We start from the raw sequence: 14,718 nt of genomic DNA, 5'->3' as shown, positions 1-14,718 counted from the left end.
TCATGTTCATAAGGCCCTTTATGGTCATTTAGAGTAATTGTACACCAGCTGTACGTATATTGACCTCATATGAGGTTATTAGCGATTCCATCAAGAGCATCATCGTCTGTTCAGAGCATTTCTGCTGATTGAGCGAGAGCAGTGATTTAAAACCACATGAAGCAGGATATTAAATTGGGCCGAAGAGGTGGCGCTTCTCCATGCTGGGTGTCCATTACGACACGCTTTAACACATTGTTTGCCTATCCTTCCTCCTATAAACTCACAATCACAGTTGACGTACTTCCTAGCATTTACAGTGAGACAGAGAAAAACAGCTATTGTTCTCCATTAGCACAGTTCACCTTTTTCAAGTCATACTGCAGCTGTCTCAAGATCACCTCCAACTGATTGACTTTTCCCGTCAGCGTGGCCGGAGACGTATCGCTGAAGACAGAGACAGAAGTATTAGGCTATACATAAAAAAAACAAGAATGTATAGTGTGTGTGTGTGTGTCTGATCCATAGAGTGTAAAAAAAGATGGACGACTTCTTACATTGGTGAAAAGTGAAGCCGCCAAAGTCATCCCCAAAAAGTCCATTGGTGCCTCAGTGACTACTTCATTTAGAGAAGCTGTCAATCATGACGTCACATTCCCTTTTTTTATAGCATAAAATAACTAACTAAGACCAAATGAACACTTAAACTTACATTGGCATGATAAAAACTACCTAAAATGACAGAAAACATCTTTGGAAAATTTTTATTTGAAGTGTAATTTGATTGTTTAGCTTGACCCATGTCCATTAGACTTCATGAGGAGGCGGGGTTTATGAGCTATACTGGGACCAGCCACTGGGGGGCGATCGAAACGCTTTGGCTTGACTTTCAGGACTTGTGCAGCACACTCGGTCTGATCCGGTTAAACTCACAATTAATCGCAATGACACCGCACGCGATTTGGCAAAGGCTACGATTATTTTATGCGCAGTTTGTCAGTGAAGTACGACTCTCAGCAGTAAATGCTGCTCCATCTGAACACCAGAGGACGTCTCACACACACACGCCAAATCATCTGAACACCAGAGGGCATCTCACACACACACACACACACACACACACACACACACACAGCAAATATCCCTCTGAACACCAGAGGGCATCTCACACACACACGCCAAATCATCTGAACACCAGAGGGCATCTCACACACACACGCCAAATATACGCCGCAGAAGTATAATAACACACATCATAACCCCTTTCGCTGTAACTGAATAAACAGAAGATTGAAACGCTTTGATTAAACATGACTAATAAACACACGACTGCCTTATTCTGTGTAAGAAGCACATCATCTCACAGAAGGAGTAGCTCAACTGTCGTTATGAAGTGAGTTAGGAGTAAAAGCATGTTATTAAATATTGTCTTTTGTTGGACAGAGGTTCTAGCCTGACGTCGTCATACTCAGATTCTAGTCAGAATGTGAGTCTGATACTGCTCCATTGAGCTGTGATTATGGGGCGTGTTTTAACCGAACCAGGAAAAAAAATGCATCTGCACTCTATTGGATAGACCTACAACCAATCAGAGCAACGGAGTAAGTGACGTATGTTTTTCATTCATGTTTCCGATCGATAAATGCCTTGATCGCGGTTCTCTGTTCCTCTTTTAAAATGAATGCGCTGTCGATATCTTCTATAACAGACGCGATGGCGGAATCTACAAAATGTTTTATAAACAAAGTTCGGCAGGAGCACGTTCAAATAATCAATCCCATCAACTTGTCATCAAACAATTACAGTCTACACTATCAGCATGAGAAGAAGCATATATTTATACACTCTGTCAACTCACCTAACATTCCTTGACAGTTTTCAGCATCCCTCCACTCACTCTCGGCTTGTTCTTCCACAGCCTGCCCTGAATACGGGGGGAGTACTTTGGGTTCGGGCCGAATACCGAGCTCGGAGCCCTCTCCTCGGACAGCACGCCAAATATGCATTTATTCTACCTGACTTATTTGTAAGTGTGAAATCTCAATTCTCCAGCGGCAGCCATCTTTGTTGTAAACGAACGAATTTAACCCAAGCGCTCTTTGATGACGTGGATGATGACGTTACCGTTGCTCATCTGTCCATCATCGTATAAAGCCCGCCCTGACAATTTGATTGGTCCGAACAATTTTTGTTCGGGCATAATAGCTCCTCAACGGATCAAGTCCAGACCGAACTTCCCGACCTAAAAATGTTGTGGGCGGGGCTAAGTTCGGCTGGCATCCAGGCTACAGAGGTTCATAAATGCTTCATGTTTGGAAAGATGTTTGACGAGTGTTGCTTTTTCAAATGCACGTTATAAGCGACTTAAACTCTCAGTGCTTTCAGATGGAGCAGCGTTTACTAATGATCACAGAGCCGTACGTCACTGACAAGCTGCACATAACAAAAAAAAAAAGATTTATTCGCAGCCTTCAAAGGCAAATCGTGCGATTACACATAAATTGTGATTAATCGTGCAGCCCTAGTCTATAGTGTGTGTAGTGCAAGCGTGTCGCACAAGCCCTGAAAAGTGAAGCCAAAACATCTCGATCGCCCCCCGGTGACTGGTCCTAGTATAGGTCATAAGCCCCGCCTCCCCGTGTTATTCAACGGGACGTGAGACCAACTAAACAATTAAATTACACTTCAAATATCTATTTTCCAAAGGTGGTTTCTTTCATTTGCTGTCGTTTTCATCACGCTGATGTAAGTTCAAGTGTCTGTTTCAAAAATAAGTTGTTTTTTAGTTAGTTACGTGATGCGGTGGTGTAACGTCATGATGGACAGCTGTGATTGACAGGTAGTCACTGAAGCACCAACGGACATTTTTTTCGGGATCTTCGGAGGACTGAGGAGATTGTATTTACTTTATTTTAACAAGCCTTTATTTAAAAAGTGTGCAGAATGCACTCTCCCTGAGGGCCATTTCGCAGCTTTACTTCCTGCTCACGACTGCGCAGGTCTGGTCCCGAGATCGCTACTGCGCAGACTCAAGTTCCAAGATGTCAGCGCCATATCGGGACACTGGCGTCTTCAGTTCTCATCAATGGAAGAGAGCGAAGGGGCAGTCTATGGTGTAGTGTGTGTGATCCGGTTGAACTCACCCGGCCTCCAGCGCAGCTCCTTCAGCGGCCGCCACTCGTCTGGTGAGTTCTCGCGAGATCTGGAGCGCTTCGGCTCTCTGCATATCTGTCATGGTGCAGAACGAGGACACGCGCTGGTCTGGACACAAGCAAAGCAAAGTCAAGTCAAGTCCCCTTCATTTATATAACACTTTTAACAATATAGATTGTTTCAAAAGCAGCTTTACAGTGATAATAGGAAATTAAAGTAACAGAGATTGTTTTGGCTGTACAGCAGCTCTAGGATAAAGTTATTGTCCAGCTAAAGTTTTGATTGATTCATTTCAGTCGCAAAGATCATTAGTTATTAACTTAGGGGCTGCTAACACGACACCGTTTTAACAGAAAACCCTTAACGCGCTCCGGCCGCTCATCCTTCGCAAACTTCAAAAACGTGAACCTGTAAGAAGGCTGACGGCGTGCAAATGCGTATTATGTGTTTAGTCTATAGATATGCGCATTTGAATATATATGTGTGCAGGCGTGTAGTGCCTTCTTTTGGCCTCAACACACACACACAGATCAGGTGTGTTCTCAATCTGACAGTCGTCCTACACATGAGCTGGGCTGCTAAAACAAGACCAGACTGCTTCAGGTACCATAAATACACTTTAAAGTCTGATGCAATATTTGGAAATAAAGTTACAGTCTCTATAGAGGAGATGCTTTTTTCTGGGTCTTACTGAGTTGCATTTAAACACAGAGATAAATTTAGCTTACAACATATTTGCCCTCCATTTACATCAGCGAGCACAAATGCGAGTGTGTTTATAAAATGTAGAACAAACGTTCATAAACATGCATAAACACTCTTAAAAATTAATATACAAGTGGGTGACTTGAGACGACTAAGAGTCGTGCGGCTCTTTAAAGGCCCACTGAAGTGCCTTGGCTTTGTGTGATGCGTTGACGTAATGTCCACTGAAACAGGAAGGGAAGGCGGGACATATTGAATGGCTCCTCCCCCTTTTCAAATAGCCAACAGCGTTTAGTTTACCTCACAGGCTGCGAGTCGTACTTGGCAGCACCATGGAAGCGAATCCGAGCGCTGATGATACGCTGGATTCAGTAGTAGAGGTGTGAATAAATTACACGGAAATTAACCAATGTACAGTTGGAAAATGGAATAAAACTCGAGCGTTTGAGCAACTGAACACACATCTCAACACATATTGCTCTGTGACGTGTCAACTGCTGCTTTGACCAGGTGGTTTTATTGCATAGGGGGCGGAGCTTCAGATTCTAGAGAGCATTCGATTGGACAGACGATGTGATGAGAAGCTGAAGTCCGCGGTGATGTCATAAAGATCTGTGATCCATTTTAGTGGAATTGAGAGACTGTAAGTTTTGAATGCTTATATCTCCTACAGTAAATGCGAATTTTGTAATTGTTTTGGAACACACCAGCTCATTCATAACCTTAAGGCTAACATATTCATACTTAAAGCTAAAAAACATACATTTTGATTTCAGAATTTCTACTTTAATGCTACTGCCAAGGCTCAAAGTCTCACTGGTCATTCATTACAAACATAAACCAGATGTAAACCCAAAATTATTTATAAAAAACTGCTCTGAGACCTGTTTGCCACATAAATGACTATTGTGCAATGTCAAGGGTTTAAATCTGTTCCCATTGTGTCATCAGATGCAACATATGGGTAGATGACACACGTTTAGCAGAAAGACAGCAATGAGAATGTGAATACAGCTGTACTTTATTTTACTGCGTCTCGCAAATCAGTGATCATACTCTCATCACAGCATATGGAGACAGACGCTGCTGTTGGAAATAATCTGAACGCTTTCAGCAGAACGTAAAGAGTTTAATTTACGGTCGTCTCTCAGGAGATTCCTAACATGTGTGTTTCTGATCAGAACTGGCAGTCTTTCATTAAAAACATGACAATAAAACCTCTGTGTCTCTCCTCAGAGCTCTGATCATAAACCACGTCATGCTTGAGTGGACCACATGAAAACCAGAGCCTGAGTTCTCAGAGTTCAGTATGTTGTGTTGTTTCTTCACAGAAATCAGTGTTTGTAATTAAACACTAGACTTCTCCTGTGTGTCGCCATGTTAATACATCCATGCATTCTGGGACTTGATCGATGTGCTGCATGCAACAGACCCCAAACAAGATAGTGACTATTAAAATGCAGCTGCAGTTAATATATAAATACAGTTTATCTCAACCAGATTTTCATGCATTAAATTATGCATTCAATTAGAGGAGTAAATGTATTTCCTATGCAGGCCAAAATTACAATACAAAAAGACATATATAACATTTTGCTTAAAGAAACTTAAGCCTTCAGCATCAATGTTTTGATTGTGACATTATTTTCATGCCAATTAAGTACAATTATCTCCTGTAATTAACAATACATATAAAGTATATATATATATATATATATATATATATATATATATATATATATATATATATATATATATATATATATACACTGTATATACAGTATATATTGTATGTGTTTTGTGTCTCTCTCCTCTAGAGTTCCTTTTAATAATAATAATAAAAATGTAATCTAATTAGAATCATCATTAAAATAATGAAATTTACAAAAGCATCTAGATAAATTAGAGTAATGAAAATTTGGGTGAGATTAAAGCCACAATGAAAACAGTCTTAATGATCCTAAAAATAGGCTTCATTTTGCAAAATATAATTCAATAATTAAATTTCTCTTTTGATTTTGTGCTTGAATATGACCTCGGCTCAATTTCATGAGATTCACCCAAGAAGGAAAGCTGTGTGATGTTCTTTAGTTCATGCAACGAGAAGCTAACAGTGTTTATGCTTATGGGCAAAATAATTGATTTACGCATGAACCTCAGGTTTAACTCATGAAATGTATTCTTTCTGTGATGATCCTAGATCATGAAAAGCCTCAATATAAGAGACAAATGAAGCTCCACAGAAACATGTGCTTGAGGCCTCATCCTACGACAACAGAGAAACACAGGTTCAATGACTTTAATGAATACAGGAGCCATGAACAAAATAATGACAGCCTTCTTACTAATCCATTTACAGAAATGACAGGCTCACACAGAAGGGGCCGAACGTTTCTGAACACCAGAGACGTGATCACATGCAAATGTCCGAGGACGGGACGGTTCAACAATTACCCAGCATGCTGTGCTGTCTGAGGGTTTAACTGTTGGAAGCTCGTGTTCTTTGTGTGAGTGATTCTGCAAGTCTGTCTACACTAACATTTAGATCAAAGTTTAAGATTTATGTTTTTGAATTGCATTACAATACATTTGGATTACAATTTTAACATAAAGTAATAAAATTAATGTGATGCATATTTTGTTTCTCAATTAACTTTTGTGCAGATTCCCTGTTGTTTTCTACTATGTGAGCTGAATGTACGCACCCAGGAAATACTTCTGACTATAGAAATTTGTGCAGGACAAAAATCAAGGCATAGTTTATTATTAACTATTTGCATCTATTTGATCATATTTTCAATATGCATTTATTCAAATCGCTTAGAATCAGCATCAATCTGTTCATTGTTCAAACCATTACAGTCATTCAGTGAAACAGTGTATGAACATGGTTAAAATATGGCATGCTGTTGATCAAACAATATTTAATTAGTTAAAATGTGTGAGATTGAAACAAATTGGATTTATTGATTATAATGTATCATATATAAACCTGGTTATTGTGTATTTAAAGCTGCAGTCCGTAGTTTAAGCCATCTCTGTTCGAAATCTACCATTGCGGACTTCCCAGTCTGTCAGTAACGCTCTGTTTAGTTCCTGTCTCTATGAAGCCCCTCCTTCTGAAAAGCACACTGTGCTCTGATTGGTTGGCTGGATCAGTGTGTTGTGATTGGTCAAGAGCTTTGAGCGTGTTTGGGAAATGTCCCGCCCCTTACCATAACCGACAGTTTCAACACACTACTAACCCCGCCCCTTTATTCTACGCATTAATTATTTAAATGAGGAATATTGTGATGTGTTCGTTCCCGGAAGAAACTCAAGACCACAATAGAATTAAATTCAGGGAGTTCACAAAAAGTGACACTGATATAGAGAATAACACAGTACACCCCCCCCCCCCCCCCCCCCACCCCACACACACACAGTGTTTTTCCACATACCTTCAAAAGCCCTTGCCGCGTCTACGAGGTGAGACCAGTCCAGGCCCGTGGCAGTGTCTGGTAGAGGCATGAGACCCGGGTCGCTGAACTTCGCCCGGTCCGCGAGCGAGCCGTCAGAGAACCAGAACTCATCTATAGAGATGGTTACACACACACAGAGACAGATCAGTGACACACACACACTTGCCGCCGCACATTACTGTCAATCTAACGGCCTCTTCCATCTCGTGAGCTTCCCCTGGGTTTCCACACATCAGACCGGGACAGAAACGGCTCAATCCGGTCCATCTGTCTGGAGGTCGTGAAGGTCACAGTAATGAAGGCAGTGGGAGTGACAGTGCTGGAGAATAATGAATCGGTCACATGCTGTCTTTACCACATAATGCCTCTTTTTATGAGATCTCAAGAGCGCGACTGACAGCAGAATGAGAGCCATTAATTTAAAGAGTGGATCATTCATTGAAGATCTGCTCGATTGGAGAGGAAAGTCTTCAAGAATGTGGACGACAGAATAAATAGAAGAAAAGAGCTAGCGCCTACCTGGCACTGCGCTACAAAAGTTTGAAATTAACGCTGTCAAATCACTGGCCAATTTGGCGAGTTACTTATTATGTTTATTCACTTTACTGGGGAAGCTTGTACTCAACAATACAACAATTGTACTCAAAATACTCAACTCGTGAGCCATCATGATATGTGACCCTGGACCACAAAACCAGTCTTATTTTAAATTGAGATTTATACATCACATGAAATCTGAATAAATAAGCTTTCCATTGATGTATGGTTTGTTAGGATAGTACAATATTTGTCCGAGATACAACTATTGAAAATCTGGAATCTGAGGGTGCAAAAAAATCGAAACATTGAGAAAATCTCCTTTAAAGTTGTTCATTTATGTTCGTGATTGTGCTGCATTCACTCACAAAAATAAATGTTTTATATATTTACGGTAGGAAATTTACAAAATATCTTCATGGAACATGATCTTTACTTAATATCCTAATGATTTTTGGCATAAAAGAAAAATCGATAATTTTGACCCATACAATGTATTGTTGGCTATTGCCACAGATATACCCGTGCGACTCGTGACTGGTTTTGTGATCCAGCGTCACATATATTAAATACAGCATATTGCGCAGAATCTGCAGTATCTGGCTGACTTGATCATGACCGTCACTACGCAACAAATAACAGCGCGCTTGTTCATTTGCATTGAAGCAAAAGCGAAGATTAATAGAAAAGACATCCTAAATCTTTTTGATGTTCTTTGTACTGTATTGATCTGTCCACCTTAAAACACATTTTTGGTGAAAATGATGAAAGAGGAAGGGAGGAGATGCTAGATGACAGGATTTTGTTTGAATAAGATATTTTAATACAGTGAGGAAAATAAGTATTTGAACACCCTGCTATTTTGCAAGTTCTCCCACTTGGAAATCATGGAGGGGTCTGAAATTGTCATCGTAGGTGCATGTCCACTGTGAGAGACATAATCTAAAAAAAAAAATCCAAAAATCACAATATATGATTTTTTAACTATTTATTTGTATGATACAGCTGCAAATAAGTATTTGAACACCTGTCTATCAGCTAGAATTCTGACCCTGAAAGACCTGTTAGTCTGCCTTTAAAATGTCCACCTCCACTCCATTTATTATCCTAAATTAGATGCACCTGTTTGAGGTCGTTAGCTGCATAAAGACACCTGTCCACCCCATACAATCAGTAAGAATCCAACTACTAACATGGCCAAGACCAAAGAGCTGTCCAAAGACACTAGAGACAAAATTGTACACCTCCACAAGGCTGGAAAGGGCTATGGGGAAATTGCCAAGCAGCTTGGTGAAAAAAGGTCCACTGTTGGAGCAATCATTAGAAAATGGAAGAAGCTAAACATGACTGTCAATCTCCCTCGGACTGGGGCTCCATGCAAGATCTCACCTCGTGGGGTCTCAATGATCCTAAGAAAGGTGAGAAATCAGCCCAGAACTACACGGGAGGAGCTGGTCAATGACCAGAAAAGAGCTGGGACCACCGTTTCCAAGGTTACTGTTGGTAATACACTAAGACGTCATGGTTTGAAATCATGCATGGCACGGAAGGTTCCCCTGCTTAAACCAGCACATGTCAAGGCCCGTCTTAAGTTTGCCAATGACTATTTGGATGATCCAGAGGAGTCACAGGAGAAAGTCATGTGGTCAGATGAGACCAAAATAGAACTTTTTGGTCATAATTCCACTAAACGTGTTTGGAGGAAGAAGAATGATGAGTACCATCCCAAGAACACCATCCCTACTGTGAAGCATGGGGGTGGTAGCATCATGCTTTGGGGGTGTTTTTCTGCACATGGGACAGGGCGACTGCACTGTATTAAGGAGAGGATGACCGGGGCCATGTATTGCGAGATTTTGGGGAACAACCTCCTTCCCTCAGTTAGAGCATTGAAGATGGGTCGAGGCTGGGTCTTCCAACATGACAATGACCCGAAGCACACAGCCAGGATAACCAAGGAGTGGCTCTGTAAGAAGCATATCAAGGTTCTGGCGTGGCCTAGCCAGTCTCCAGACCTAAACCCAATAGAGAATCTTTGGAGGGAGCTCAAACTCCGTGTTTCTCAGCGACAGCCCAGAAACCTGACTGATCTAGAGAAGATCTGTGTGGAGGAGTGGGCCAAAATCCCTCCTGCAGTGTGTGCAAACCTGGTGAAAAACTACAGGAAACGTTTGACCTCTGTAATTGCAAACAAAGGCTACTGTACCAAATATTAACATTGATTTTCTCAGGTGTTCAAATACTTATTTGCAGCTGTATCATACAAATAAATAGTTAAAAAATCATACATTGTGATTTCTGGATTTTTTTTTTTTTAGATTATGTCTCTCACAGTGGACATGCACCTACGATGACAATTTCAGACCCCTCCATGATTTCTAAGTGGGAGAACTTGCAAAATAGCAGGGTGTTCAAATACTTATTTTCCTCACTGTATATATATATATATATATATATATATTTTGTGTATATTGACATGCAGCCAGAAATCCTGTTACCTGACATTTATATGTGCCTGATTTAAATGCCGGGGAAATACATAAAGCCAATTTGCCTGTGAAAGTTTTATATAAATACAATATAGGTCTAAACCTGGGTGATGACTTGTCTCAATGTTATATATATATAAGCCTATATAAGCTGTGATGTAGTTATTTCTTCGGCTAGTAGAAGTTCTGAATGGCTGGTAACTTAAAAAATGTGTAGCCAAATTGGCCGTTGAGTGAAAAAGTTAATTTCAAACCCTGATGCTGCTTTAAAACGTACAGCACAATAAGGCATCTGAGGATATGAGGCAGACACACACTCCTCTCAGCGCTATTAAACTGCTGTCTCTCTCGGCAGCCGTCAGGAGATCCCTGAACATGGCTTCATTTTTCAATCAATTGCGTGTGTCCAAACCTCTCATTGTACATCTCTCTCTAGCCTGATAGACAGGACATGCCATAAACATTTTCCCATTTCATAAAGAACTCGCTCTGAAAACGATGTGAGGGAAAAACAGCAGAACGCTGGAGGTAAATGTGCCTCTCTCTCTCTCTCTGTGTGTGTGTGTGTATGTGTGTGTGTGTGTGTGTGTGTGTGTGTGTGTGTGTGTGTGTGTGTGCCTCAGAGGGACGCAATCTGTCAAATTAGACCATTCACTAGATGAGCAGGGTGAGGAGAAAAATTCTGCAAACTGCTATCTGTCGAAACAATCAGAAATTTATCATGCGTGACAGCAATCAGCCACCGCGGGCCACTCGAAAATCCAGCTATAAATGAATCATCTCTCACACACTGATTAAAACTGTTAAATGTGTTCATATTAGAGATCCTTTAGTTCAAACCAAATTATATGTGATTGTTTGCTCTGGTGTGTAACTGTGCCTTTATCTAATATAAATTTCAAATGTCGCTCGCAGCACATCTCTTTTTATCAAGTTTTCCCCCTTCATAAACAAGCAATCTTCAATTGGGGTTTATACTGTCACTGTGGACCAAAACCATATTTAGAGATTTAAGTCACACCTAACACTTAAATAAATAATTATAATAATTAATAATAATAATATTGATATTATTAAGATATGTTCTTATTAAAAATAGGAATTATAATTTATTATGAATATATCTTTATAAATATATCAACTATAAGTATTATTATTAACAATTAATAATAATTAATATTAAATATAGATTATAAAGACTAAATATATTAACTTTAAGTATTATAATAAACATTAATAAAAGTTTTTATTAATAACATAATAATGAATAACTTGTAATATTATATATAAATACAAAATCAATATGGAAAATTAGAAATGTATATTAAAAACAGTTATTATAATTAATAATATGAACGATAATAATATAATAATTAATTAGGATTATAGATAAATATATTAAATATAAGCACTATAATTAACAATAATATTTTATTCATATTAACAATTAATAACAAAAATAAAAAATATAGAAAAATAAAAATTTAAATATGGTTATAATAAATAATAATATAATTAATTATGATTATATATTAATATGAGTATTATAATTAAAATTAATATTAATATAAACAATATTAAATATATATAAATAAATACAATATATATTTTATATAATATAAATATATTATAGTATTATAATCAATAATAATAATAATAATAATAATTAATATTACTGCATTAGACCACAAAATATTAAACCAAGAGTCATTAATTACAGAATAAAAGCACAAACACACTTCAAGCAAAACCACTGTTTGTGGGAATGCTGAATATACAATTGATTTCATACTGTACATTTACAAAAATCACCAGCTTGAAATGAAGAAAAGTGATGTTAGTGAAGAGAAAAGATTTATCCAGACTCTTGGTTTGATATTTTCTTACAATGACATATTTATAAATGTGAGTTAAGTGTGTAAAATACTTTGAGCAGGAACAATCCCAGCATTGGTGCAGTAATAGCACATAATCCTGATCCTCATGGCTGTGACAGGTGTCTTCTCCGTGCTGAGCAAGAGCCGCTTTAGCCGTGACATTTTCTTCTTCCTGGCTTTTAATTAAAGATGCCATATAAAAGGACTCACACTGGGTTCTGTCTCACATGCACGTAACTGCCTCTCTGGTCAGGAAATTATACTGTCTGGTTAACCGTATGGGGCTGAAATGCACGGATCATGATGAGAGGCGTTTATGGATGACATGTGCTTTAGTCTCAAACCTGTATGGTTTCTAATGGTTTTATTTACAGTGACCAGCGGCTGTTATGCTCCAAATCTCCCCTATGGCTATGACGCATCTTTGAAATCTCACATATGTGACCCTGGATCACAAAACCAGTCACGAGTCGCACGGGTATATCTGTGGCAATAGCCAACAATACATTGTATGGGTCAAAATTATAGATTTTTCTTTTATGCCAAAAATCATTAGGATATTAAGTAAAGATCATGTTCCATGAAGATATTTTGTAAATTTCCTACCATAAATATATAAAACATTTATTTTTGTGAGTGAATGCAGCACAATCGCCAACATAAATGAACAACTTTAAAGGAGATTTTCTCAATGGTTCGATTTTTTTTGCACCCTCAGATTCCAGATTTTCAAATAGGCGTATCTCGGCCGAACAATACATCAATGGAAAAGTTATTTATTCAGCTTTCATATGATGTATAAATCTCAATTTCAAAAAATTGACCCATGTGACTGGTTTTGTGGTCCAGGGTCACATATGTGCATGTGCACATTCAGACAGACATGCTATGTGAAGATGCATCAATGCAAATTTGACATTAATGATGTAAAATGTCATTTCTCTGCGTTTTCACCGGCACAAAAAATCCGATCTTTTACTCACATCTGACACAGATCGGAATATGTTGCACACGTGTAAACACAAAAATACGCACGAGATCCGATTTCTTCGCATCCGATCTGAGCCACTTCAAAATGTGGTTTTAAATCAAAAACATATCCGATATCTGGACATCCGACCTATGTCTAAACACGCATATCCGATTCCCCTTTAACTTCAAGCCACCACAAGACGAGGATGACACGTTTATTCACAAATATAGCTTTTTAATGTTGTATTATGAGGCAGACGTGCCAGTGTGCGCTCACTCACAGCTTTTTATTGAGGAGGGAACTTTATATTTATCTTTGTAAAGAAAAGAAATTGCGCGAACACAAAAACCTTCAGGAGCTGGTTTTTAACCTCTACCCGTGACTTTTATAAATAAAACAGCTTCACTTCTGAAACCTACATTATATTTCTCAGCAATGAGGTGATAGCTTCACTGCAATTAAACCAACAAGCTTCACTATTCGGTCTCTCTCTCTCTCTCTCTCTCTCTCTCTCTCTCTCTCTCTCTCTCTCTCTCTCTCTCTCTCTCTCTCTCTCTCTCTCTCTCTCTCTCTCTCTCTCTCTCTCTCTCTCTCTCTCTCTCTCTCTCTCTCTCTCTCTCTCTCTCTCTCTCTCTCTCTCTCTCTCTCTCTCTCTCTCTCTCTCTCTCTCTCTCGAATTCATAAAGTTTTTTTTTTAAATTTCATTTCAGAATTCTAGATCTGAGCTGTAGACAAACGAAAATAATTTCCAGACTATAAATCTGTTCCGTCAGATTTTGCGCTGCAAAACATTCATGAGTCATGACAGCTGTTATCTTGTTCATGCTGGCAAATAATCATGACCACCCGACATGAACTATATAAATAATTTTAAAAGCACGGCCATTCAAAACCATGTGCATGGTAAAATCACAGAAAATCATTTTGGGCGGGAATTAATGTAAACACAGATATCGGATTCCAGTCCTGTCTAAAGTGAATGTAAACAGGAAATGTATGTGAATGTAAAAAGATTGGATCTGTGCATTAAAGTGGTTGTTGATTATGATTTGACTTTTCTAACTTTAGTTAGTGTGTAATGTTGCTGTTTGAGCATAAACAACATCTGCAAAGTTACGACGCTCAAAGTTCAAAGCAAAGGGAGATATTTGCTTTTAAAGAAATTGCTTTTTAAGGACTACAACAAACGGCTGGTAGAGACTACACCACATTCCTCCCGGGTTAGTGACATCACCAACCCTAACATTTACATAAACCCCGCCCCCTGAACACGATTTATAGATTATCAAGACAGAATATGCTAATCAATGACAAGAAGATACTACACATAAACTACATAAATTCATCAACTATCCATTCAGAAATGTCCTGTTGCTTCTACATGTTGTCACTTCTTCTTGAGTCTCTCCATCTTTCTGACTTCGGTTTGAACATAAAAGACTAAAAGTTTTTGAAATTTTCACTGTGAGAAGAAAAAGGACACAAGCTGTTGAAGCTCCGCCCCCTGTGCCGGGAGCAACAGCTCATTTGCATTTAAAAGGACA

At 38.7% G+C, this 14,718-nt stretch overlaps 1 protein-coding gene across 6 annotated transcripts in view; it reads right to left on the bottom strand.

The window, feature by feature from the left end:
- LOC307148969 (signal-induced proliferation-associated 1-like protein 2) overlaps nucleotides 1–14,718 on the bottom strand; it is a 138,149-nt gene that overhangs the window by 1,921 nt on the left and 121,510 nt on the right. For all 6 annotated transcript variants that reach the window (XM_079854954.1, XM_079854951.1, XM_079854952.1 and 3 more), the window contains 3 exons: nucleotides 7,278–7,409; nucleotides 3,123–3,240; nucleotides 345–426 (listed from right to left, as the gene is read on the bottom strand). In XM_079854954.1, the coding sequence (XP_079711080.1) occupies nucleotides 345–426; nucleotides 3,123–3,240; nucleotides 7,278–7,409 (332 nt within the window). The remainder of the gene's footprint in view (nucleotides 1–344; nucleotides 427–3,122; nucleotides 3,241–7,277; nucleotides 7,410–14,718) is intronic.

This window comes from Squalius cephalus (assembly GCF_949319135.1).
Source record: "Squalius cephalus genome assembly, chromosome: 21".
Lineage (NCBI taxonomy): Eukaryota > Metazoa > Chordata > Actinopteri > Cypriniformes > Leuciscidae > Squalius > Squalius cephalus.
Note: the sequence above shows the minus strand (reverse complement) of the source record. Positions and strands in the feature narration are given on the sequence as shown.